At 33.6% G+C, this 25,797-nt stretch overlaps 2 protein-coding genes across 2 annotated transcripts; both read right to left on the reverse strand.

Annotated features, from left to right (window-relative positions):
* On the reverse strand, positions 1–13,759 carry LOC145305824 (uncharacterized). Its single transcript, XM_080147647.1, has 15 exons — positions 13,665–13,759; positions 12,325–12,374; positions 11,649–11,712; positions 11,093–11,150; positions 9,596–9,626; positions 9,215–9,251; positions 7,428–7,495; positions 7,006–7,116; positions 6,094–6,145; positions 5,230–5,308; positions 3,983–4,031; positions 3,542–3,603; positions 2,494–2,578; positions 1,648–1,748; positions 1–708 (listed from the first exon to the last, which is right to left on the reverse strand). Exons 1-15 carry the CDS (start codon positions 13,751–13,753, stop codon positions 586–588), a joined length of 1,059 nt encoding a protein of 352 aa, XP_080003773.1. The 5' UTR covers positions 13,754–13,759; the 3' UTR covers positions 1–585.
* Positions 13,760–15,968: 2,209 nt separating this feature from the next.
* LOC145306080 (apolipoprotein D-like) lies at positions 15,969–24,006 on the reverse strand. The gene is made up of 8 exons (XM_080148007.1): positions 23,898–24,006; positions 21,270–21,345; positions 20,358–20,398; positions 19,628–19,729; positions 19,175–19,260; positions 18,646–18,730; positions 17,617–17,695; positions 15,969–17,247 (listed from the first exon to the last, which is right to left on the reverse strand). Exons 1-8 carry the CDS (start codon positions 23,951–23,953, stop codon positions 17,188–17,190), a joined length of 585 nt encoding a protein of 194 aa, XP_080004133.1. The 5' UTR covers positions 23,954–24,006; the 3' UTR covers positions 15,969–17,187.
* Between the last annotated feature and the right edge of the window lie 1,791 nt (positions 24,007–25,797).

Consider the following 25,797-nt stretch of genomic DNA (forward strand, 5'->3'; position numbering starts at 1 on the left):
ACGAATTCAGGAAGGTGTATAAAGCCATGGTTTGAAAGAAAAAAAAATTTCACCCCCAGGGGGGAACCTTCCCCTTTTTTATGAAAATCGAATTTGACATATTGCTGAAAAAAAGCTTCCAGAACACTTTTTTTGGTATCATTGGTCTTTATATCATAAAAGGAATGGGTTGAAATAGCGCGCTCATTGAATTTCAAAAAAAGTGGTAATTCTGAGTCGGTGTAATATATATATTTTCTTTTATATGTATTTATTATAAGTGCTCAAATCAAAAAGCCCCACCCTTTTAAGATTTTGAATATTCCCCTGCAAGTACGTATTTTATACATTTATGTTCCAATCGCAAAATCTATTTTCCCGTATCGCTTTGAAACCGGTGGATTAGAACTAGTTTTCAGTCATACTAAAAAATTATATCTAGCATAGTATGATATACAGATTTCTACAAATATAGAATTTACAATCATAAGATTAAAACCAGTTTTTCAGCCCGTGCCTTCTACATCTTGGGGCTAAAAAATCTGGTTGTAATCTTATAATTGTACACTTTATATCCGCGGAAAGCTGTTTATAATACAATCATATTTATTTATCAACATGAAAATTTTCAAGAAAACTATACTTGGACAAATGTTTATCCCAGTATGGGAATGGTTTGGCATCCACGTGAACAAACAGAACATCAAAATAACAAGTTTTTATTATATCCTGAAAAAAATAAAATCAATAATAATTATTCATCACATCGTGAAAATTAAAATGAAAAAGTCATAGGCTTAAAACCAGGCCTTTGTGTTTTTTATTTTGATGTTCGTGAAAAAAGTCCTAACTGTGCATTTTAAATGTCTCTAGTATGACGCTTTTACTTTACTGATTTAAAAAGTGACAGACCAGGGAATAGATAGATAGAAAAAGATAGATAGATAGATAGATAGATAGATAGATAGATAGATAGATAGATAGATAGATAGATAGATAGATAGATAGATAGATAGATAGATAGATAGATAGATAGATAGATAGATAGATAGATAGATAGATAGATAGATAGATAGATAGATAGATAGATAGATAGATAGATAGATAGATAGATAGATAGATAGATAGATAGATAAATAGATAGATAGATAGATAGATATATAGATAGATTTATAGATAGACAGATAGATAGATAGATAGATAGATAGATAGATAGATAGATAGATAGATAGATAGATAGATAGATAGATAAATAGATAGATAGATAGATAGATAGATAGATAGATAGATAGATTGATAGATTGATAGATAGATAGATAGATAGATAGATAGATAGATAGATAGATAGATAGATAGATAGATAGATAGATAGATAGATAGATAGATAGATAGATAGATAGATAGATAGATAGATAGATAGATAGATAGATAGATAGATAGATAGATAGATAGATAGATAGATAGATAGATAGATAGATAGATAGATAGATAGATAGATAGATAGATAGATAGATAGATAGATAGATAGATAGATAGATAGATAGATGAAAGGTGAAAGGCCATGGAACATGAGGGATATAACCAGATTTCTCCAACAGAGGTAAAAATTAGACAGATAGATAGAGATAGATAGACATCTCTATCTATGTATCTATCTATTTTACTAACCTGAAATGTGACAGGCCAGGGAACATGGGGGATATATCCAGATTTCTCCAACAGGGGTAAAAATTCTGTCTTATACGTGGCAAAACATTCACTTTCCCATCCTAATAACAGATATATATAGTTTTCAGGATGAGAGGCCGTTATTGACCAATGGTAAAATATATAGTGGCCTCTCATTGGCTAATTTTTTTTTGTTACGTCATAATGAGTCAGACACTATTACTGTGTTCAGTTTTCAGTAGCAAAGCTACTCTATATAATTCGAAATTTCGTCTGTCCGTATGAAACATTCATGACTCCTATAAAAGATAGATGGCTGAATCTTCTTATCAACATTCTCATAGTATAGTGCATAATTAATTAGGCAGTTTATAGCTATTTTTTATATATTACACATATTCATCCAGGTAAAAAGCAAGAATATTTTTTGTCACTTAAACAAAGCATTTTATAGTCGGATTTTTTTTTATCAAACAGGGGAATTACACAAATTTTTATAGGGGGAAGGGTGTTCAAAGCCTTTTAAGGGAAGGGATCTTAGACAATATTGCCTTAGGACAAAATAGCCTTTTTGTAAAATCATCGAAATTGGAAATTGTTTAGCATTTCAATTTCGTGGATTGGTACATTTTTAAATTTTTTTTTATTTTTTTCTACATTTTTTTATATTACAAATTTTAGGTTAGGTTATGTTAAATGGCTAGAGGGACCAGCGCTCGCAGTTACACAGGACAGGGGCCTAAAGTTGCGGCCATGATCATTATTAACATTTTAGGCTATTATCCTTAATTAAGTTAATTTGTTCTAGAGGCTATTTTGTACGAGGCTATTTTGTCCTATATTTACCTTCATAGCAAAGTTCAGTAGTCTCCATTTGAATATATGGCACAAATTTAGGTTTCTTCTCAAGCTTAAAGAACTCTGTCAATACCTAGAAATTTGAATATAGAGAACTAATTTAGGTTTATTCTCAAGCTTTAAGAACTCTGTCAATACCTAGAAATTTGAATATAGGGAACTAATTTAGGTTTATTCTCAAGCTTAAAGAACTCTGTCAATACCTAGAAATTTGAATATAGAGAAAAAATTTAGGTTTTTTCTCAAGCTTAAAGAACTCTGTCAATACCTAGAAATTTTATTATAGGGAAAAAATTTAGGTTTTTTCTCAAGATTAAAGAACTCAGTCAATACCTAGAAATTTGAATATAGGAAACAAATTTAGGTTTTTTCTCAAGATTAAAGAACTCAGTCAATACATAGAAATTTGAATATAAGAAACAAATTTAGGTTTTTTCTCAAGATTAAAGAACTCAGTCAATACCTAGAAATTTGAATATAGGGAACAAATTTAGGTTTATTCTCAAGCTTAAAGAACTCAGTCAATACCTAGAAATTTGAATATAGGGAACAAATTTAGGTTTATTCTCAAGCTTTAAGAACTCTGTCAATACCTAGAAATTTGTATATAGGAAACAAATTTAGGTTTATTCTCAAGCCTTAAGAACTAGTAGCAGTCTATAGTGCCCTAGAAAAATGGGGATAGATGTCACTGCTTTTGGCCTACCTATTCTATTGACATCAGGAAATACCCTATATCCAATCTCTTTTCTAGGGGGCTTCTTTACCTTTCTTTTTCCTTCTACTTTGACGTCAATAGAATAGGTAGGCCAAAAGCTAAATTTTTTTTAAAAAATTTAAGGGGGTTCTTTTTTCGGAGAGGCAGTCGAACACAACCCCCAGATTTTAAAGATTTTTTTCTAGAGTTGAGGGGGGTGTTTCCCTCAAACAAACAGGACCTGAGAAGCTACGTTATAAAGGAGAACTATATCGGTTCAGCGGTTACAGACAGACATCCTGTTACTTTATTTTAAGGATTATTGTGAAATCTTTTTACCTTACACTCAAAGCCCTGAACATCAATTTTGATTATAAAAGTGTCTACTTCTGGTTTTAAATCTAAAATTATACTAAATTGTTTTGCACCTGATTTTCATGTACTGTAATAAAGTCACAACGTAATAAGCAAAATAATAATTTCTAAATATAAACAAAACTGTATGTAAATTTTTCGCAAAACTACTTAGATACAGAATAGAATAATTAAACCATTCAATAAATATTTGTATGTTTTAAATGGATGTACAAGGACGTTCTCGTAATGATTATAGAGTTTCTACGCTTTCTGAATGTTACTAACTGTTACAGGAATCATCATACAAAGTTTGAAAAGGAAAAAAACAACAAGTCTAAATTAGTAATTGGAGCTGTTCGGTTCGGATTGACGTACAGACCCTAATCAAAGAAAAGCTTTACTTTAAAAATAGTTTTGACTTACCAAAAATATCAAATAGTGTTATTGTTGTTAATGAGCCGTGATATGGGGCCTAAAAAGATAACAATAAATTTTCTCGTATTCATTCGAATCCGGTGGATAGGAACCGGTTCTCATCCATACGAAAAAACTATGTCTAGCACCGAATTATATCCAGCTTTCTACGAATATAAAAATGTACAATCATAAGATTAAAACCAGTTTTTTTAGCCGGTGGCTTCGGCACCTCGGGGCTAAAAAAACTAATTTTAATCTTATAATTGTACATTCTATATCCGCGGAAAGCCGTTTATAATACGATGCGAGAAATAACTATTCTCGTATTCTTTCGATTCCTGTGGATAGGAACCGGTTCTCATCCATACGAAAAAAACTATGTCTAGCATCGTATTATATCCAGTTTTCGACGAATATAAATATGTACAATCATAACATTAAAACCAGTGTTTATAGCCCGTGCCTTCGGCACCTCGGGGCCAGTATTAATATTTTCGTAAAACAGATTAGTATCCGCTGGATTATAGCCGTTTTAAACGTATTACAACAACGTATTAAAGACAAGTTTCAAAGAATAATAAAATAACAATCATAAAAAATAATACCTCAGGTCTAATAAAACAGGTTTTAATCTTGTAATTTTTCATTTTAATTGTCTATTATACGATGCGATAAATAGCTATTAGTTATTCTACATCTTTCACTAGAGTTATTTCGTCTTGGGAGGATAGATGTACCCTCCAGTGAAAACATCTAAACTAATCTAATCGAAGCTTTTCTATAATTAGGGTCGGTCCGTCCGTACGTCCGTAACGAATAGCTTTTTTCGTTAATTTGGGAATGTTAGATTTGTCCTATCGACTTCAAATTTTGTATGGTGATCCCATGTTGATTTTTCACTTTTTTTAACAGCAAATTTTTATACGATCTAATTATCCGATTGATCTGATTTTTGGTATACTGATTCCTGGGACAACAAAGTACAATATTATAAGCGAATCATCTCTATAATCAAGTCCTAAAAATGTAAGTATGTCCTTAAACATTTTCCTGCATCAAGCAATTTTTGAACAAATTTACTTACAATTAATATGCTTAGACTCATATACATTTAAATTATGATTATTCAGTTCTGACACTATACAAGTGTTAATGTCCGTTTATCCCACCGTTTCAGTGCTTCGCTTTTATGGATGTTGTCATCCTTGTTTTCTCAAAGTGTATGAAAACTTCATTAAAAATTAACATCTTACCGAGTTGCTAAAATCTAATTCTTTTTGATTTGTTTCTCCTTGTTTCAAAGATTTTCCAGAGTACACATAATAACCATCACTATAATAATTCAATTTTTAGCATCGTATTATAGACAGCTTTCATTTGAGATGTCTAGGGAAACTTGAGGATTGGGGAGTTGAATTCGATAATTTGGTAATAGTCCCTTTCGTAACATCATAGGTTATTTTAGGTTAGGTTAGGTTATAATTGGTTAGGTGATTGGCCCAAAGGGTTAGGTAATTGGCCCCGCAGGGTTAGAGCCCCCCGCAGGGGCTAGAAATAGGAGAAAAGCTACTGTGAAAAATACGAAGAATCGCCCCATTAGGTGCGATGTTACGAAAGGGACTATACCCAATAATTTTTTTATTTTAGATTTAAAAAGAAAAAGGAAGACGATTAAAGTCCCTCCACAGATTATGACGTCATAGAATAGAATAGCCAAGAGAGGCCAGTATACACTGTTATTGAACAATGGTAAAATTTATGTTGGCCTTTCATTGGTTATTCTATCGTATGACGTCACAATCAGTCGAGGGACTTTAATCATCTTCTAGAAAAAGTAATTTTTTTAAGGGGGGGGATTGACCAACTCCCACAAACACTTTTTAATTTAAGTTTTGGATGGAAAGAGTTTTTTTCTAGGGGCGATTTCTCTTGGGAGGTGATGGTACCCCCTATAATGGTTATAAACCTTCCCAGAACCCAAGAGAAGCTACCCTGTAAAGGAAAACCCTTTAGGTTCAGACATCCTGTTACTTTATTATAAGGATAGGATACAACTGTTAAGCTTACATCAACAATTGTCAGGGAAAAAAACTAAAATGTTTTTTTTTGAAATTTACCTTATAGGATTCATTACTTGGATAACATCTCCATCATCAATATTGTTCAAAGCTGAAATGACATGAAAAAAAATTATATAAAGATATAAATTGCGTGGCTTGTGTAAATGATAGAAAAAAAACACGCATACAGTTGGAACCGATCTGGAGCTCTAGTTTTTGGAACTATAAATATCATCAATATACTGTTTGTATAGTAGTAGATGTGTTGAAAAGTGATACAAGGAGATACCTTATATATGTTTATCTAGGAATTTACATATTCTGATTTTTAACAATATTTGTTAATTTATCCCCCCTGAGAATTTTAAAAGAGCAGTAAATAATGATAAGAAATATCCAAAATATTCCAACCGCCAAGAGGTTTTGTTGACTTTTTACTTGAATTGTTTGTGTGAAGCACAGTCTTTAGTCCTTAATATTCATCTATCTATCTTCTTTACCTATGCTATTAAACAGAATAGTATGATTTTGAGGACTATGGTCCACTAGGAGATACCTTATATTTATTTATCCAGGGATCTATATTTTCTACTTTTTATCAAGATTTGTTAATCTATCCTTCTAAATAATTATATTTGAGGTATATAAAACATTCCTTATGCGGAGAGGTTTCGTTGACTTTTTACTAAAAATTTATGCTTAATATTATCTATCTATTATACCTAAGCTATTAAATAGAATTACATGATTTTAAGGACTAGGATACACAGAGATACCTTATATAAATTTATCCAGAGATTTTATATTTTCTGCTTTTTATCAAAATTTGTGAATCTATCCCTCTAAATAATTATATTTGAGCTATCCAAAACATTCCTTATGCCGAGAGGTTTTGTTGACTTTTTACTTGAATTGTTTGTTTGAAGCCCAGTCTTTAGTCCCTAATATTTATCTATCTATCTATTATACCTATGCTATTAAATAGAATAGCATGATTTTGAGGACTAGGATCCACAGAAATGACTTTATTTCCCATAGATAAACTTGCAAGAGTGAATACTCCAATATTACTACCAAGATCTGAAACAAAAAGAATTTTCAGTAAAATGTGAGGTTGCGTAATTGAATATTTATATATTCTTGTATATTTTTCCCCCGCCAAATATTTGCAATAAATCCTACTGTTTTTGAAAAATTTAAATTAAAGCTTTTCTAATATTATGGTCAGTTCTTTTTGTTAATTTAGGCATGTTAGAATTGTTCTATGGATTTCAAACTTCCCATATCTGTAAAGTATGATTTAGTAAGCATAGCAACTCTATAATAGTTATAAGAAAGTCTGTATGTCCTTTTAAAACATGGTGAATTTTACTTGTTGTCAAAAAATTTACCTAAAACTGTGGCATTTGGATAATTGCTTAGTAAAGTGAGCCAAATATTTACTATATGCTCCTCATATCTAGAAATAAAAAAATAATCCTTATAAAGAAGTAACAGGATGTTTGTGTGTTTGTATGTTTGTACTGAAGGATCTTGCTAACCGATGAACCGATCACACACCCCTTAATTTTACCTAAAATCTTAAAATGGCAATATCTGGCAAGAAGAAACGGCTAGGATTTTGTTCTTAACTAAATTCTAACTACCATTAGGTCCAATTTGATCGCCCAATTGTCCGAATGTTTGGGAAACTTTTTAAAAGCGAAGCTTTTCTATAATTAGGGTCGGTCCGTCCGTCCGTCCGTCCGTCCGTCCGTCCGTCCGTCCGTAAAGGATAGCTTTTTTCGTTAATTTAGACATGTTAGAATTGTCCTATCGATTTCAAATTTTGCATGGTGATTCCTTTAGTAGTTAGGTACGATTTAGAAAGCGTAGCAACTCTATAATCATTACCAAAATGTCCGTACGTCCATTTTTAACATATTGATTTTTTTACTAATTTTTAAATAGCTTTTTTTCGTTAATTAAGGCATGTTAGAATTGTCCTATCGATTTCAAATTTTTCATGGTGATTCCTGTAATAGTTAGGTACGAGTTAGAAAGCGTAGTAACTCTATAATCATTACCAGAATGTCCGTACGTCCATTTTAAACATGTTGATTTTTTTTACATTTTTAACAACAATTTGTATGTGACCTAATTATCCGATTGGTCTGATTTTTGGTATACTGATTCCTGGGACAATAAAGTACAATTTTATGAGCGAAGCAACTCTATAATCAAGTCCTAAAAATGTAAGTATGTCCATAAACATTATCCTGTATCAAGCAGTTTTTCAACAAATTTACTTACAAATTTGCTTTGACTCTTATACATTCGCATTCTGATTATTCAGTTCTGACATTATACAAGTGTTAATGTCCGTTTGTCCTACCGTTTCAGAGCTTTGCTTTTATGGATGTTGTCATCCTTGTTTAATCTAAAGTTCGGTAATTTTTACGCTGAGAGATTCCAACGCAACATTGGTAGGTAGGTATCGTAGAGACGTAAAAGCATCATAAATAACTATCGTAGAGACTTGTACAAAAAAACATTTAAAGTGCCACTAGAGGCCTCTAGGGGGCGTAGCCGCTAGTCGTTATATAAAAGTAACATAATCTCTGTCTGTTTGTAGGGAAGGATCTCGCTAACCACTGAACCGATATGGTCCCCATTCCCATGTATAACTATTTTAGGGTAAGGTCAAATTCAATTCCCCATCCACCTCCTTAGGTGTCCTTAGGGGCATAGTCGCTAGTAAATTAATAAATTGCTGAAAAGACTAAACAGGTATCTAAAGGTATAAGACAATGAACGCTAAATTGATGTAAACTATAAATGATGATACAAAAAATATCCCCTTCTGAAAATTACAGACCAATTGATGATACACAAAACTACCCCTTCTTAAGATTAAAATTAAAATTGGTGGTTGAAACATTTATTCGCTGAACGTAATGAACCAACCAATCAAAATTTATGTTGAGACCAACGAATAAGAAAGTTTATTATAAAACTTTGGGGACTAGTGTAATAATCAGTCTAATGTTCACTACTTCCTTGAGAATAAGCCTCGTCGCTTAGTTTATGTTAGTTTTTTGCTATTTGATTCTAATACAAAGGAAATAGGCTGAAATATAAATTTAGATGGTGGGTAACCCCCCCCCCCCCCAAACACAAAAAAAGTTTCATATATAACCTGTAAGGAGTTCCCTTGTCCTTGCCAAATGCACCATCTAAAAACAAGGATGACAACAACTATAGGAAGCGAAGTATTACAAAAATACAAGTACAGACAAAAATATGTTTTTATATCATTTGAAGCATGACCGACAGACAGACGGACAAAACAATGTATAGATTAGATATATGTACAATGTACATCTGTCATAGGAATCTTTACTACAAAAATGAGTGACTGACGGACGGACAGACAGACTTTATAAAGTGGTATTCATTCCTTACCATATGGGAGTAATTATAAATAATACATTTCCAACATTGCAAACTTAAATGTATGGATAGACGAACGGACAAATTAAATTATGGAGTAGCTTCGCTGCTTAAACAAAATACTTACACCCATTAAGGTAGAAGTACATTGATATTAACTGAAAATAATTGGTTCATTTCATTTTTAAAAGCGAGGCTTTCTGTAATTCGATCTATTTGTCTGTCTGTCCGTAACAGTTAGCTCTTTTCGTTGTTTTAGACATGTTAAATTTGTCCTATCGATTTCAAACTTTGCATGGTAATTCCTGTAGTAATTAGGAACGATTTAAAAATCGTAGCAACTCAATATTCGTTATCAGAATGTCCGTAGGTACATTTAAAACATGCTGATTTTGTAACTTTATCCTCTTCATCAGAATTTTAGAATATTGATTACTTGAATAACAAGGTACAATATTACAAGTTAGGTATTTATATGTACGTATGTCCTTAAACAGTATCCTGTATTTATGTAATTTTCATCACATTTTGTTTAGACCCAAAAGTTATTATTCTACTTTTTAAGTTGTGACACTCTACAAGTTATTATGTTCTTTTGTCATAACGTCTAATTTTAGAGCTTCGCTGATTAGGGATGTTGTCATCCTTTTTTGATTTGCAGTGCAGCTACACAATATTCAACAAATAAAAAAAATTTTTACTCCGACACCGGGTCAGAACTAAAGACGTTAGTAATGGTTCTTACTGCTGCCATGTAAGGTGCGCGACATTAATAGTTATAATAGGGGGGAATGCCATGGCTCATAAATAGGCGCAACTCATTACCATGCACAGTTAGGAATTTTCAGACGAAAGTCGTGCAATCAAAGTATTTCTTGTCTGTTGGATGTTAATTAACCTAATATCTCCGGGTGTTAGAGTATTACATCCCATTGAAAAGCGGGTGATGCTCTGGATTCTCTATATGTCACTTAAAAATTGAAGGAGAATCTCGCCTTTACGAGGTGAGTTAAGTAACATCCAACATACAAATAACCCTTTGATTGCACGGCCTTTGTCTGAAGGTCATAACTAAGTATAGTAATGAGTTGGGTGTGTCTATGGACCAAGGCATTCTCCCTATTTTTACTATGAGTGTAACGTGCAAGACAATACAGCATTTTTTCGTCTCTAGGAAGACGCAGTGCGGACCATATTTGAAACCCTACACCTCCCCGACAGCAAACAGAAACACTAATAGCCGCGGGTTTTGGAGTGCAGCTACTCTCTAATCTATAATACAAAGTAGAACGATGTCTGTTTGTTTGTCTGTCTGTTTGAAGCGAAGGATCTCGCTAACCGCTGAACCGATCGGGTTATCCTTTACAGGGTAGCTTCTCATAGGTCCCGGGAAGGTTTATAACTATTTTCTTGGGGGGGTGGGATACCCCCAACCCCCCCAAAAAAATGAAAAATACCCCCCCAATTTTTTTTTCTTTTTAAAACTAAAATTAGAATAATGGGATCAAATCCCCCCCCCCCCCCCAAAAAAAAAAGAAAAAATTCCCCCCCCCAAAATTTTTTTAAAAACTTTTTTCTCTTAAATCTAAGACTAGTTTGACTATAAAATGAAAGTGAACCTTCCCTGGTCTTTTGCAGGTTCTTTAAAACAAATTATGAAGGACTTGTTGTAGTGATGAGAACTGAAAATTTTCATACTTTATTAGTTATCGTATTATAGACAGCTTTTTACAGAAAGTAAAATGAAAGATTATATGAGTAAAAAAAGTTTTTTTTTAGCCCCGAGGGGCCTAATTGTTTCATCGGAATGCAAGATACTTAAAAAATACACACGCACACATCCTATTCATTTCTAAAAGATCAAAATTGTTTTCCTATTATATAAATTATATTTTCTTTGTTTGTAGCAAACTATCTCACTAACTGCTGCACCAATATGGTTCTCCTTGATAGTAAAGCTTCTTATTGGTCCATGATGGAAGGTTTTTAACTTTTTTTCATGTGAGGGCATCCTTACCCGCACAATAAAAAATGTACCCCCCCCCCCCACCCCTCAAAAAAAGTTTTTTACTTTTTCTTTTAAAAACTCAAGTTGAGAACTGGGTGGGGATCGAATTTCTTAAGTACCCCTAGAGGCCCCTATGGGGCATAGCCGCTAGTTGGATATAAAGTATGAAGACCTATAGGGTAAAGTTTGTTTACACATGAATGCTGGAAAGTCATCAATGGCTTCGCGTAATAAACCTGAAAAAAATGGCAATAATAGTTATTTCTACTATGGCTTTAAACCCGATAAATATCTACTGGATTAGAACCGGTTTTCAGCCATATTGAAAAATCATATATGGCATCGTATTACAGACAATTTTCCATGAATATTAAAGTTTTGTTCGCACGGGCCTTCGGCCCCTCTGGTAAAACAAAACTAGTTTTAATACAATAATTTTTCATTTTAGTAGTCACGGAAAGCTGTCGATAATACGATGTAATGAATAACTATTATCGCAATGTATTATAGACAGCTTCCCGCGAATAGTAAAAAAAATATATAACATTAGTTAAAGTTTTGTTGGCCCTGAGGGGCCAAAAGCTCAGGCTAACAATACTGATTTTTATTTTATTATTCGTAGATAATTGTCTGTAATACGATACGATACATATTTTTAGTATGGCCCAAAACTGAAGTTGTTTATCAAAACAAGTGGCGTGAACAGTATTTACTTCCCAGGACCTTTAAGAAGCTTAAGGAGAACCATATCGATCAGAGGTTAGCGAGATCTTTCATTACAGACAGACAGACAAAAGTCCTGATACTTTCATAAATGGATTATTTAAAAAAACAAAAAAAAACATTACCATTATTAATATTTGTAGATTTTAAATTTATTAAAAAACTTTCTCTTCTTCTAAAACATAATAAGAAAATTGATGAGTCATGCTTATTTCTAACATGAGTAGATACTTTTTTACAGAGAGGGAGGGGGCTGTTTATTACACTAGTCCCCAAAGTTTTATAACAACAACATTTTCTTATACGTTGACTTAAAAACTTTTCGGAATTTTTCGGTTTATTAAGTTGAGTGTCCAAACGTTTCAGCCACTAAATGTTATCTACAGAAGGGGTAGTTTGTGTATCATCATTGGGGATGTACAACAATTTATCGGCTATTGACTTATCCCTTTAGATCCCTGACTTTTTAAACTTTTACTTATACAATCTTGAGAAAATACTAAAATTAAATGCTGTTTTGTATTTAAAACGATAAAACGGTTTTTAAAACGATAATATGTGCCTTACTGTATTATTAACACTTTTCCGCAGATATTAAAAATTATAGGATCAAACCCAGTTTTGTCAGAAGAAGGCCTGGGCTAAACTGGTTTAATTTAATATTCGTGTAAAATTGTCTGTAAATCTATGCTATACATGATTTAATATCTGAGAATCGTTATTAATCCACCGGATAATAATCGGTTTCGAACCCATACTGGAAAAATATATACTTAAGTTTTTTTACTAATACCATCTTAAGAAGTAATATTCAAAACAACCTTTTTTTTATTGAGTAGTAAGAATATTTGCTAAAAAAAGCTTCTAAGCCGATTAATATCCGCTGGATTTGAACCTGCATACAGCCATACTGAAATCGTATATAGCATGGTTTTACAGACAATTTTCCATGAATATTGAAATAAAAGTTTCAGACCAGTTTTGTTGACTGACAGACCGACGGACAAAGTAAATTTCATACTGTATGCTCATTATAGGGAACAAAAAATCTGCTGTTTATCTTATATAGCAGATGAATAAATCTAATTTTTTCTGACGTCATAGTCAGACACTTTTACTGTTTTCCCAGTTTTGTTGACTGACAGACCGACGGACAAAGTAAATTTCATACTATATGCTTATTATAGGGAACGAAAAAAATCTGCTGTTTATCTTATATAGCAGATTAATAAATCTAATTTTTTTCTGACGTCATAGTCAGACACTTTTACTGTTTTCCCAGTTTTGTTGACTGACAGACCGACGGACAAAGTAAATTTCATACTGTATGCTTATTATAGGGAACGAAAAAATCTGCTGTTTATCTTTAATGGCAGATGAATGAATAAATTTTCCTTAATAGCGTTACGGACTGACGAACGGCCAGACAAAGTGAGTTGTAGAGTAGCTACGCTTCTATTTATACCTGTCCAAAACGTTAACCAAAAGAAAAAAGGATAGCAATAGTAATATTACAATTTTTGGGAATTCTTTTCTTGGTGTACATTTTAACATTTTATTTCACCTAAAATAGTAACTCAGGCTTTACCTAATATCCACCGTCAATAAAAAGCCTAAAACCTGCTCCGAAAAGGGGCGTTGACATTTCAACAACTGGCAGAAATACAATGGTTGTTTTTTTTGTCAAAATTATTTTTGTGAATGTAAATTCGTCAGTAATTTGCTGAGTTTTAAAGGTATGTTGAGTCGTTGACATATACACATCCGAAATTGTCAAATATACATGTATTTCTTGCCAAATTTACATCTACATTTTCTTTACATATCATTGAAAAGTAATCGCTTTTAAATTTTAAATGGGTGTGAAAAAAAACTGAAAGAGAGGGAACAATGGGCTGTTTATTACACTAGTCCCCAAAGTTGTATAATAACTTTTTCTTATTGGTTAACTGATCAACTTTGGGGAATTTCATAAAGTTATTTTTCAAACCTTTTTTAACAACTAAATTAAATATATAAAAGGTGTAATTTTGTGTATCATCATTGGGGATGTACATGAATTTATCGGCCATTGTCTTATTCCTTTAGATCACTGAAAAAAAATGTGTGCGCTTATCTCGTCAAATAACCAAATGACTGAGGAGAAAACAGTTTCGTCTCCCGACCCTCGCTAAAAAATATAGTGCTTATCATCAGGAAGCGAGGGAACAATGGGTTCTTTATTACACTAGTCCCCAAAGTTTTATAATAACGTTTTTTTTTATTCGTTGACTAACCAACTTTGGGGGCTTTCATTGAATTTTGATTTATTTGGTTTATTAATTTGAGTGGTGAAACGTTTCAACCACTAACTGCAATCTACAGAATGGGTAATTTTGTGTATCATCATTGAGGATGTACATCAATTTATCGGTCATTGTCTTATCCCTGGCTTATTATATAGTACATATATTTATGTAGCGGAGAGTTTTAATTTCGCTATTCGCTAGCGGCTAGTAGCCAGAAATGGCATTTGAGGTGGGGAGGGGTAAAGTCGTTCCCCCCCCCTCCCTCTTTATATTTTCAATTCTAGATTCAAAAAAAGAAAGTAAAGGAGTATATATTTTGGTCTCACGGCCCAGGCTACAAAAATGCATTGCACAAGTACGAGACTCGACAAAGTGGCTGAAAAAATGAGCCGTGTTACGTCATAAAAGGGAGAGATGAGAGAAAAAGTGGGAAAGGAAACCCCTTAAAAAGAGATAGATCTATTGACGTCACACGGCTCCTTTTGTCAGCTACTTTGCCGAGTCTCTACATGCATGTGAAACTTAAGAAAGTGTCGGAAGGAAATGACGTCACACGGCTCATTTTTTGGTCGAGCATCCATACTGTGTGCTTGTTAGAGAGTTTCAAAATTTATTGAACCAAACGGATGCGCAACTTATTACGCCACATTCAAGTTATAAAGTAGATGTGCTACAGTACAATCGGAATCGGATACAACCATTTCTAAAGTTGATTAGTTACCCCAGAATAACACAACAATTACAGTAACTATTGGATAATAATTCTTGTGTTATTTCATGAACAGCTTTGAAAACCAGTTTTCATCCATTTGGTCGCAAATAGTTGCAAATCATTGTTAGCACTTTCTTTTACACAGGGAACTAAAAGGATAAGACAATGGACGATAATTTGATGTACATCCCCCATGATAATTAACAATATATCTCCTTCTGTAGATTACAAATATTGGTTGAAATGTTTGACAATTACTAATCTTATAAAAGTACCCAAAGTTTTTAAATCAACAAATAAGATGCTTATAATACTTTGGGTACCAGTGTATTTCACAGTCCAATGTCCCCTCCCTCCATGCTTTAAATAAAAACATCTTGTCATCCAGAGAGTGACTTTACTCAATTTTTGTATAAAAGTAACAGATTACTTATGTGTATGTCTGTCTGTCGGTCTTGGTGTATGCAGCGTAGGATCTCGATAACTGCTTATTCTATACGGTTTTCTTTTACAAAAAAAATCATTTTATTTAAGAACAGTGAAATCAACCATAGAAAAAATACCACCCCCCCTCATTTTTTTGATTTTTCTTTTCAAATTTAACATTAAAAGTGGAGAGTCAACTCCCTCCCACATATCTAAAGGCCTCTAGGGGCATAACGAGATGTGTTACATATAGTATAATAATCATATACCAGGTGGGAGATGTATCCACAACCTTTTGACATAACACTGTCCTAAAACAGTCAAAAGTAATAAAAAGATTAAATTAAAACTGCGCAAAATTTTATTTCAAAACAAAATATCAATAAAATAAATATCATCCATATATCACATATAATTATTTCAAGAAAAAATATAAAATGCTTTTAAGAAAGATTTTAATTTCTCCTCTAATATAAAATTATTTTCTTATAAGCATTTTATGTACCCTTATATACTAAATAAAGTTACCTAGTTTATAAAAATCAAAAGTAGAGTAGTTATTTATCGCATCGTATTATAGAAAACTTTCCAAGGATATTAAAATGTAAAATTTTAAGTTTAAATCCAGGTTTGTAGCCCAGAGGGGCTGAAGCCCCGGGGTAACAAAACTTGTTTTAATTTTTTTATTAATATTAGTACAATTTGTCTGTAATACGATACAATACATGAATTTTCAGTATGGCTGAAAACCGGTTCTAATCCAGCGGAAGTTAATTGGTTTCGAAGCCATACTGGAAAAAAAAATTACTAATGATTTTTATGAAATATTTAACTTTAGTCCCTTAATTCTAAGTCCTTACAAACTAACAGTAAGAAATAATATTTCTTTTTATATAAAAGAAAAAAACTCCACATTTTAAAAGATTTTTTTTCTAAAAGTTTCATAAATTAAGTGAAAAAATCTTTACAAGGGGTTTATAAAAGTAATTGATGAAAATTGCAGAAATATTTATAATATAAATAATGATTTTAAAAAATAAGGCACATTGGATTACCAAGTTATAAAAGTTTGTTTTATAAAAATCTTTATTAAAGGGCTTTAAGATTTTGGGCTAAATCATATAAAATTCATAGGCTAGACTAGGAGTTAGGGCTTCGTAAGTCTTAAAATATATGATAGGCTAAAAGTAAGGAAACCCTAACTCCGAGGCTATCCTAAGAAATATTATGAGATTTGGCTAATTATCTAAAATTTTAACATGTTTTTTTTTCTAAAAAGCAATATTAAATTTTATTTATTTATCTATCGTACCAAATTATGGACAGCTTTCCGCGGATATTAAAATTTTTAAAAAAATAAGATTAAAACTAGTTTTGTTACCCCCTGTGGGCCTAAGGTCCGGGTTAACCAAAACTGGTATTAATATTATGATTTTTACTTTAATATTAGTGGAAAATTGTCTGTAATACAATGCTATACATGATTTTTCAGTATAGCTGAGAACCAGTTCTAATCCAGCGGATTTAAATCGGTTTGAAAGCCATACTGAAAATTTATTTGTTTATTCTTGACATGTTGTTTGATCTATTTCATATTTGTATCTGGCCTCCAAATTATTACTCTGAAACAAAATCTTATTAGTTTTTAGTTTGTTTTGCTCTTTTTTAGACAATAAATAACGCAAAAAAAGCGGCTAAAATGAGTCAAGAAATTGTCTACTGCTTAAACAACTGCTTTATATTTAGACTAACAGCTACGCCCCTAGAGGCTTCTATGGCTCTTAAGGTGGGAAAAGTCAACCCAACCCCCTTCCAAATTTCAATTTTAGTTTTTAAAAATTGGTATTATTAGGGGAGTTATAAACATTCCCAGGACCTATGAGACGCTACTTAGTAAAGGAAAACCATATCAGTTTAGCGATTAGAGAGATTGTTAACCTCTAGCATCCCGACCCTACCCCCCCCCCCCAAAAAAAAAAAGAAATTACAACCTTGATTATTTCTCTGACAGAAAACCAGTTTTGTGGGGACAGGTCTGTACTGCGAGACATTATTCTCATGGACATAAACCTAAATATAAACATTTTTAATATTGAAGCTTTGGATCTGGTGGTTTCACTCAAAATGCCTATCAAACAAAGAAACCCCTATCTTTTTTTTAAACTAAATTAAAAATAACGTAACCTGGTCTAAAGAAATATATATAAATGCCCTAAGTTTTCAAACTGTACTAAACGCTAGCTGACTAAGCATTTTACTAGAGCTGAATATCTTCATTAGCATACAAACACAGCCCAGTTTTGGTAGACAGTGTCTCTAGATGTCTCTAGCTGACTCTAGCTATCTCTAGCTATCCCTAGCTAGCTCTATAGCTTACTTGAGCTGACTATCTTCATTAGCACACTGAACAAACACTGCCCAGTTCTGATAATCAGTGTCTCTAGCTGTCTCCAGCTATCTCTAGATGTCACTAGCTGACTCTAGCTATCTCTAGCTATCCCTAGCTAGCTCTATAACTTACTTGAGCTGACTATCTTCATTAACACTGAACAAACACTGCCCACTTCTGATATTCAGTGTCTCTAGCTGTTTCTAGCTGTCTTTAGCTGTCTCTAGCTAACTATCTATCTTACATAAGCTGACTATCTTCATTGGCACATTGAACAAACGCTGCCCAGTTCTGATAATCAGTGTCTCTAGCTGTCTCCAGCTATCTCTAGATGTCTCTAGCTATCTCTAGCTATCCCTAGCTAGTTCTATAACTTACTTGAGCTGACTATCTTTATTAGCACACTGAACAAACACTGCCCAGTTCTGATAATCAGTGTCTCTAGCTGTCTTCAGCTATCTCTAGATGTATCTAGCTGACTCTAGCTATCTCTAGCCAACTCTAGCTGGTTCTATAACTTACTTGAGCTGACTATCTTCATTGGCACATCGAACAAACACAGCTCTAATTGTCAGTGTCACTAGCTGTCTCTAGCTATCTCTAGCTATCTCTAGCTAGCTCTATAACTTACTTGAGCTGGCTATCTTCATTAGCACACTGAACAAACACAGCCCAGTTCTGATAGTCAGTATCCACAATAGCGGTCAACATATCAACTGGAAAATACAACAAGGATGATTGTTAATTGCAATGCATAGTCGTGAGGATTATTTTAGTTTGTAACTGGATGTAGGTCTAGTAGATATAGGCGGCGGAGCCCTATAGAAACATTTTCCATCACTCAAAATAATGTTATGATTTTTTAATCACATGATATCGACAAGTAGAGAAGAGCATGCCAATACCCTGTATGGGTCCCATAATGTTAAATAATGAAATTACACTATTTAATTGATTTTTGTAATATTGATTCTTAGGGCGATTAGACATAATATTATAATCGAAGCGAATGATATAAATAAGTCTCAAATAAGAATGAAAAAAAAAATTAGGGTTGAATATTTACGAAATGTTTTTTTAAATATTTAAAAAATGTTGAAGTTTTGTCAATTTGTTCGCTTTTATGGGTGTTTTCATTCTTTTTTTTCAATATTATATACCTCCTTTAAAAGTTGTCATCCAGAGGCTATTTTGTCCATTGCCAAGAATCTGGCTATCTGTGGGGATGTTGTAAAAATGACCATATCTAAAAATATATTAACTTTTATATACATTAAAAAATATATTAATTTAGTGATCTTTCTAATTATTATTCTATGTCATTAACTAATCTAGATTTCTATATTTATGTACCTGTCTATAATTCTAATCATACCTGGAGAGAAATCTGTAAAGTTTCCATGGACAGCCTCACTGCCACTACCCTATGTGAACTTTCTATTAAGTATTCTATGTATTTATCTAATCCAAACTTCTATGTTAATGTACCTGTCTACAATTCTTGCTGGAAATCTAAATGTTTAGTTTCCCTGGATATCTAGATAACCTTAATGAACTTTCTATCCAACTTAGTCTAAAGTACCTGTCTACAATTCTAAAAATAAACTATGTACCTGGCTGGAAATCTAAAAGTAAAGTTTCCATGTATAGCATCACTGCCACTGCCCTTTGTGAACTTAAATTTGAGGCAGGAAAGATCAGTAACCTCCATTTCCCTTAAATTTTAAACATATTAAAGTAAAACAATAGAGGAGGACAGAGTTAAATAACTGTATGTCCCCACCTCATGGACCCTGTACCAACTTTCAATTTGAATATCAGCCAATAACGTCGTAAATATTAACACAGCCAAGTTGCAGAAAGAGTAAAAAGTAATTTGCTAGCAGACGAAGAAAAAAGGTCCCCTGGATCACGGTAGATGTCTGGGTTATGCATCTATACTTAATACATTTATTGTTTTTGGTTTTCCTCAAAGCGCTAAATCCTCCCACCATTACTTTTTAAATAAATTGGAAATAAGGGAGTTAGTTTTTGTTAATTTATGAAGGCAGGATAGGTTAGGTTATATTTAGGACTAGGTAGCCCAATAGCGCACCACATGTTTAGGTTCACCAGGGTTATGCTGCTAAACCTGGGTGTGTTCAGTGCTTACTGGGCACTCTTAGGAAAGCACCTTACCGGCGAAGCCCAATCTGTCCTACTTTTGATTCCTGTGACGTCATAAAAATCAGAGGGATCATCCATCTCTTTTTTAGGGGATTTCTCTCAATTCTCCTCTCATCTCCCTCTTTTTATTACGTCACAGGAATCAAAAGTAGGACAGATTGGGTTTCGTCACCTTACCTTGGATATTGATATTCCAAAATGTACCAGGTTCCCATAAACTAAAATAAAAATTAGTTTAGATAGCGATTAGTTGTTTCTGTCCTTTTGCCCTTCTAAATTTTCAAATTAAATAGGATGACACATCCATAAAAGCGAATTCTGAAACGGTAGGACAGACGAACATTAATTCTTGTAGAGTGTCAGAACTGAATATGCAAAAAATAAATATAGAAGTTTATGACAAAATTATACGTATATTTGTTGCAAAACTTCTCAAATACAGAATACTGTTTAAGGACATGCTTATATTTTAAGGACTTGATTAAAGAGATGCTTCGCTTATGATATTGTACCTCGTTGTAATAGGATTCAGAACTCCAAAAATCAGATCAATAGAATAATTGTATCCCATAAAAATTTGTTGTTAAAAAAGTTAATACTCAACATGTTTAAAATGGACATACGGACATTCTGGTAACGATTATAGAGAAGCTACGCTTTCCAAGTCATACCTAACTACTACATAAATCATCATGCAAATTTTGAATCGATAGAACAATTCTAACATGCCTAATTTAACGAAAAAAGCTATCCGTAACGAACGGGCGTACGGTCGGACGGACAGATTCGAATTATTAAACCGATTTTAAAAAAAAATCGAATCCCAACGTAAGTATGGCTGAATATTTCACAATAAGTCTTACAATAACGTTTTCTTATTCGTAGACTTAACAACTTAGGGACTTTTATTGAATCTTGATCGGTTGCTTCCATTAGTTTATTGTCCAAATGCTTCAACCACTAATTGTAATCTTAAGGAGAAGTACGTTTGTGTGTCATCATTGGGGATGTACATCAATTTATCGGTCTTTGTCTTATTTCTTAAGATCCATGAAAAATTTGTAAAATGTATCAATGTTTTTTTATCACCTTTTGTAAGTCAAAGTCTGATTTAAGTTTGGAGAGTGGGCAGGACCCTGGGTTATCTGTGGCAGTCTCAAACAATCTGGATAGATAGATAGATAGATAGATATATACATAGTTTGGACAGTGGGCAGGAACCTGGGTTATCAGTGGCAGTCTCAAACAATCTGGATAGATAGACAGATAGATAGATAGATAGATAGATAGATAGATAGATAGATAGATAGATAGATAGATAGATAGATAGATAGATAGATAGACAGATAGATAGATAGATAAATAGATATATACATAGTTTGGACAGTGGGCAGGAACCTGGGTTATCTGTGGCAGTCTCAAACAATCTGGATAGATAGATAGATAGTGAGTTAGATAGATAGATAGATAGATATATACATAGTTTGGACAGTGGGCAGGAACCTGGGTTATCAGTGGCAGTCTCAAACAATCTGGATAGATAGACAGATAGATAGATAGATAGATAGATAGATAGATAAATAGATAGATAGATAGATAGATAGATAGATAGATAGATAGATAGATAGACAGATAGATAGATAGATAAATAGATATATACATAGTTTGGACAGTGGGCAGGAACCTGGGTTATCTGTGGCAGTCTCAAACAATCTGGATAGATAGATAGATAGTGAGTTAGATAGATAGATAGATAGATATATACATAGTTTGGACAGTGGGCAGGAACCTGGGTTATCAGTGGCAGTCTCAAACAATCTGGATAGATAGACAGATAGATAGACAGATAGATAGATAGATAAATAGATATATACACAGGAACCTGGGTTATCAGTGGCAGTCTCAAACAATCTGGATAGATAGATAGATAGTGAGTTAGATAGATAGATAGATAGATATATACATAGTTTGGACAGTGGGCAGGACCCTGGGTTATCTGTGGCAGTCTCAAACAATCTGGATAGATAGATAGATATATACATAGTTTGGACAGTGGGCAGGAACCTGGGTTATCTGTGGCAATCTCAAACAATCTGGATAGATAGATAGATAGATAGATATATACATAGTTTGGACAGTGGGCAGGAGCCTGGGTTACCAGTGGCAGTCTCAAACAATCTGGATAGATAGATAGATAGACAGATAGATAGATAGATAAATAGATATATACATAGTTTGGACAGTGGGCAGGAACCTGGGTTATCAGTGGCAGTCTCAAACAATCTGGATAGATAGACAGATAGATAGACAGATAGATAAATAGATATATACATAGTTTGGACAGTGGGCAGGAACCTGGGTTATCTGTGGCAGTCTCAAACAATCTGGATAGATAGATAGATAGTGAGTTAGAAAGATAGATAGATAGATATATACATAGTTTGGACAGTGGGCAGGAACCTGGGTTATCTGTGGCAGTCTCAAACAATCTGGATAGATAGACAGATAGATAGATAGATAGATAGATAGATAGATAGATAGATAGATAGATAGATAGATAGATAGATAGATAGATAGATAGATAGATAGATAGATAGATAGATAGATAGATAGATAGATAGATAGATAGATATATACATAGTTTGGACAAAGGGCAGGATCCTTGGTTATCTGTACAACAGTCTCAAACAATCTGGGTAGATATATAGATAGATAGGTAGATAGATAGATAGATAGAGAGACAGTAAGATAGATAGATAGATACATAGTTTGGACAGTGGGCAGGACCCTGGGTTATCTGTGGCAGTCTCAAACAACTTGGATAGATAGACAGATAGATAGATAGATAGATAGATAGATAGATATATACATAGTTTGGACAGTGGGAAGGAACCTGGGTTATCTGTGGCAGTCTTCAACAATCTTGATAGATAGATAGATAAATAGTGAGAAATATAGATAGTGAGATAGATAGAGAGTAAGTGAGATAGTGAGATAGACATTTAGATAGTGAGATATTTTGGACAGTGGGCAGGAACCTGGGTTATCTGTGGCAGTCTCAAACAATCTGGATAGATAGATAGATAGACAGATAGATAGATAGATAGACAGATAGATAGATAGATAGATAGATAGATAGATAGATAGATAGATAGATAGATAGATAGATAGATAGATAGATAGATAGATAGATAGATAGATAGATAGATAGATAGATAGATAGATAGATAGATAGATAGATAGATAGATAGATAGATAGATAGATAGATAGATAGATAGATAGATAGATAGATAGATAGATAGATAGATAGATAGATAGATAGATAGATAGATAGATAGATAGATAGATAGATAGATAGATAGATAGATAGATAGATAGATAGGTAGATAGATAGATAGATAGATAGATAGATAGATAGATAGATAAATAGATATATAGAAAGATATACAGATAGATAGGTATATAAATAAGATATCAATTTATGGAAAATACATAATAATACTGTTATAATATTGTACTTTGTTGTTCAAGGAATTATCATTCCAATAACAGATATAGAGAATAATCAAACAAAAAATTTTTGTGAAAATAAAGGATCTACGGAATTTAATGTAACGATTATAGAGTTGCTACGCTTAACTAATCTTACTCAACTGTTAGAGGAATCATCATGCAAAGTTTGACAACAATAGAACAATTCTAACTAAGTGATTTACCTCAAAGCCTGAACATTTTGAAAAATAAAGCAGAAGGCTACAATTCTTCCAAACATTTTATATATTCCTAAATTCTTAAAAATAATAGTTGGAATATAATTATTGGAATAATTACCAAATTATTTTAAAACCCTTCCCACCTCCTATTTAATTTTTTTTGGATGAGCTGGTAAAAGCCTTCCCGGGACCTGTAAAAAGTTTCACTGTTAAGGAGAATCATACCCTTTGATGGCACTACCTTTTTATGAAAGTCCTGACTGCACATTTTAATGAGTTGCCCTGTTTTGAGCCAAGACATTCCACCTCATTAACTATTTATTAATTGCAGTTAGCGAGATCTTTAGAGACAAACAGAGAGAGAAATATCCTATCCAGGAATCTAAACGGATAAGACAATGGACGATAAATTGATGTACTGTGGTATTCGGCAACCGTGAGCCATGCCTATGGCACCCCTGATCTAGGGTTCGGTGGAGGGTCAATGGCCCTCCCCCGAGTCCTGGGGAAGGGGTCTCGCGACCCCCTCCCTATGCTTAAAATTAATGATTGAATCTGTCATGTTTATTATGGTTAACTGTATTCTTAATTCTCCCCCACCCTTTTCAGGGATGGGGGATCATTATTGCCCAAACTGACCATTGTATATGTATTATGATGCTTTTATGTTATGATTATTTATTCCTATCCATGTAATTATTGTTGTATATAGCTTTAGTATCCTTTAAACCTTCAATAAAGTGACAACTGAAATAGATGTTGATCATTATCTAGTGAATGCTAGAGAAGCGTAGCTTCTCTATAGTAAGGTGTCCACGTCTGTCACACTGCCGTAATCTAATTGAACTCCGGTGTCTGCCACTTATCCTCGGCGGATACCACAACTTTTGGTGACAGCTGTGTGAGATTACGGCGAACCACAAGTGTAGAGCAGACGCGCATCTGAGGCTAAGGTACTCCCAGCAGTGAAACTGGCAAAACTGACGCAAGCAACCTGAATTACCCACCCTGGACAGCAAAGTTTAACTCTGCATCCGGCAGTTGTGGAAGCGAGACAGCGAAATTTGACGAAGAACCGCGAGCAGCGCCGATATCTAACGGAGAATTGAGCGCTCAAAGGGCTGAAACAGGCCTGCGGACCGGCTGAAACAAGCCAAATAAGTGTACACGGCTGAAAATAGGCCAACTTTACTGCAAGAAATAGCAGGATCCGAACCAGTGGCGCTAGCAGGACGGGACATTCCCTGCCGCCATCAGCCGGATTTGGATCAGCGGCGCTAGCAGGACGGGACATTCCCTGCCGCCGATAGGCTGAAACATGCCACATAGCTGCAAGCTGCGAGCCAACATACGAGTGTAGTGCACCAGAACAGAGAAAAACTACGTCAACTCCAAGTATCCTGAGAGGCTACAACGCAGCCACCCATCTAGAAAAATAGATATTATGTCACATTGCAGGGATTACCACCCTGGTGTGATGGCTAAACAATAGATTTATGAGCAAAGCTTGGCAAACAAATTGTTGTGTTGTGATAAATCTAAAGATAGAACAGGCTTGGATTTATTGTGTATTGTGATAACAGCTAAAAATAGAACAGGGTTGGTAAACAAATCTGTTATGCAATTGTGATAAGGACAAAAATAGAAGCTAGATGTAATATAATAAAGACCCTGATATACAATCAAAATCACCTCAAGCCCACAGCACAACAACAATACACCCCTTATTCCAGAGGAAAGGGAGGAGCCCCTCTCCATTGAAGGCAAATACAATCAGGGTGATATAATAGATAAGCCTAGGATTAAGAAGACAAGGCACTATTACACCAGCACACAGTTACCCCCCCTCCCTCACAGGGGGAACGGACGGAGTTACCCCCGTCGCCTCACGCGCTTCCCCCTT

This window comes from Acartia tonsa, chromosome 14, assembly GCF_053477335.1.
Source record: "Acartia tonsa isolate MP-2025a chromosome 14, ASM5347733v1, whole genome shotgun sequence".
In the NCBI taxonomy this organism is placed as follows: domain Eukaryota; kingdom Metazoa; phylum Arthropoda; class Copepoda; order Calanoida; family Acartiidae; genus Acartia; species Acartia tonsa.

Bases quoted from the DNA above. Each gene is read 5' to 3' on its own strand.
- LOC145305824 (XM_080147647.1), bottom strand. From the start codon at position 13,753: ATGTTAAAATGTACACCAAGAAAAGAATTCCCAAAAATTGTAATATTA. The intron at 2,579-3,541 runs GTAAAAAGATTT...TCAAATTTCTAG, and splicing joins TTCAGGGCTTTGAGTGTAAG to GTATTGACAGAGTTCTTTAA. The intron at 709-1,647 runs GTTAGTAAAATA...TATTTTTTTCAG, and splicing joins CCTGGCCTGTCACATTTCAG to GATATAATAAAAACTTGTTA.
- LOC145306080 (XM_080148007.1), bottom strand. From the start codon at position 23,953: ATGTTTGGAAGAATTGTAGCCTTCTGCTTTATTTTTCAAAATGTTCAG. The intron at 20,399-21,269 runs GTGATAAAAAAA...TTTTTATTTTAG, and splicing joins CAGACTTTGACTTACAAAAG to TTTATGGGAACCTGGTACAT. The intron at 17,248-17,616 runs GTTGTAATTTCT...ATTTTGTTTCAG, and splicing joins CTGTCAGAGAAATAATCAAG to AGTAATAATTTGGAGGCCAG.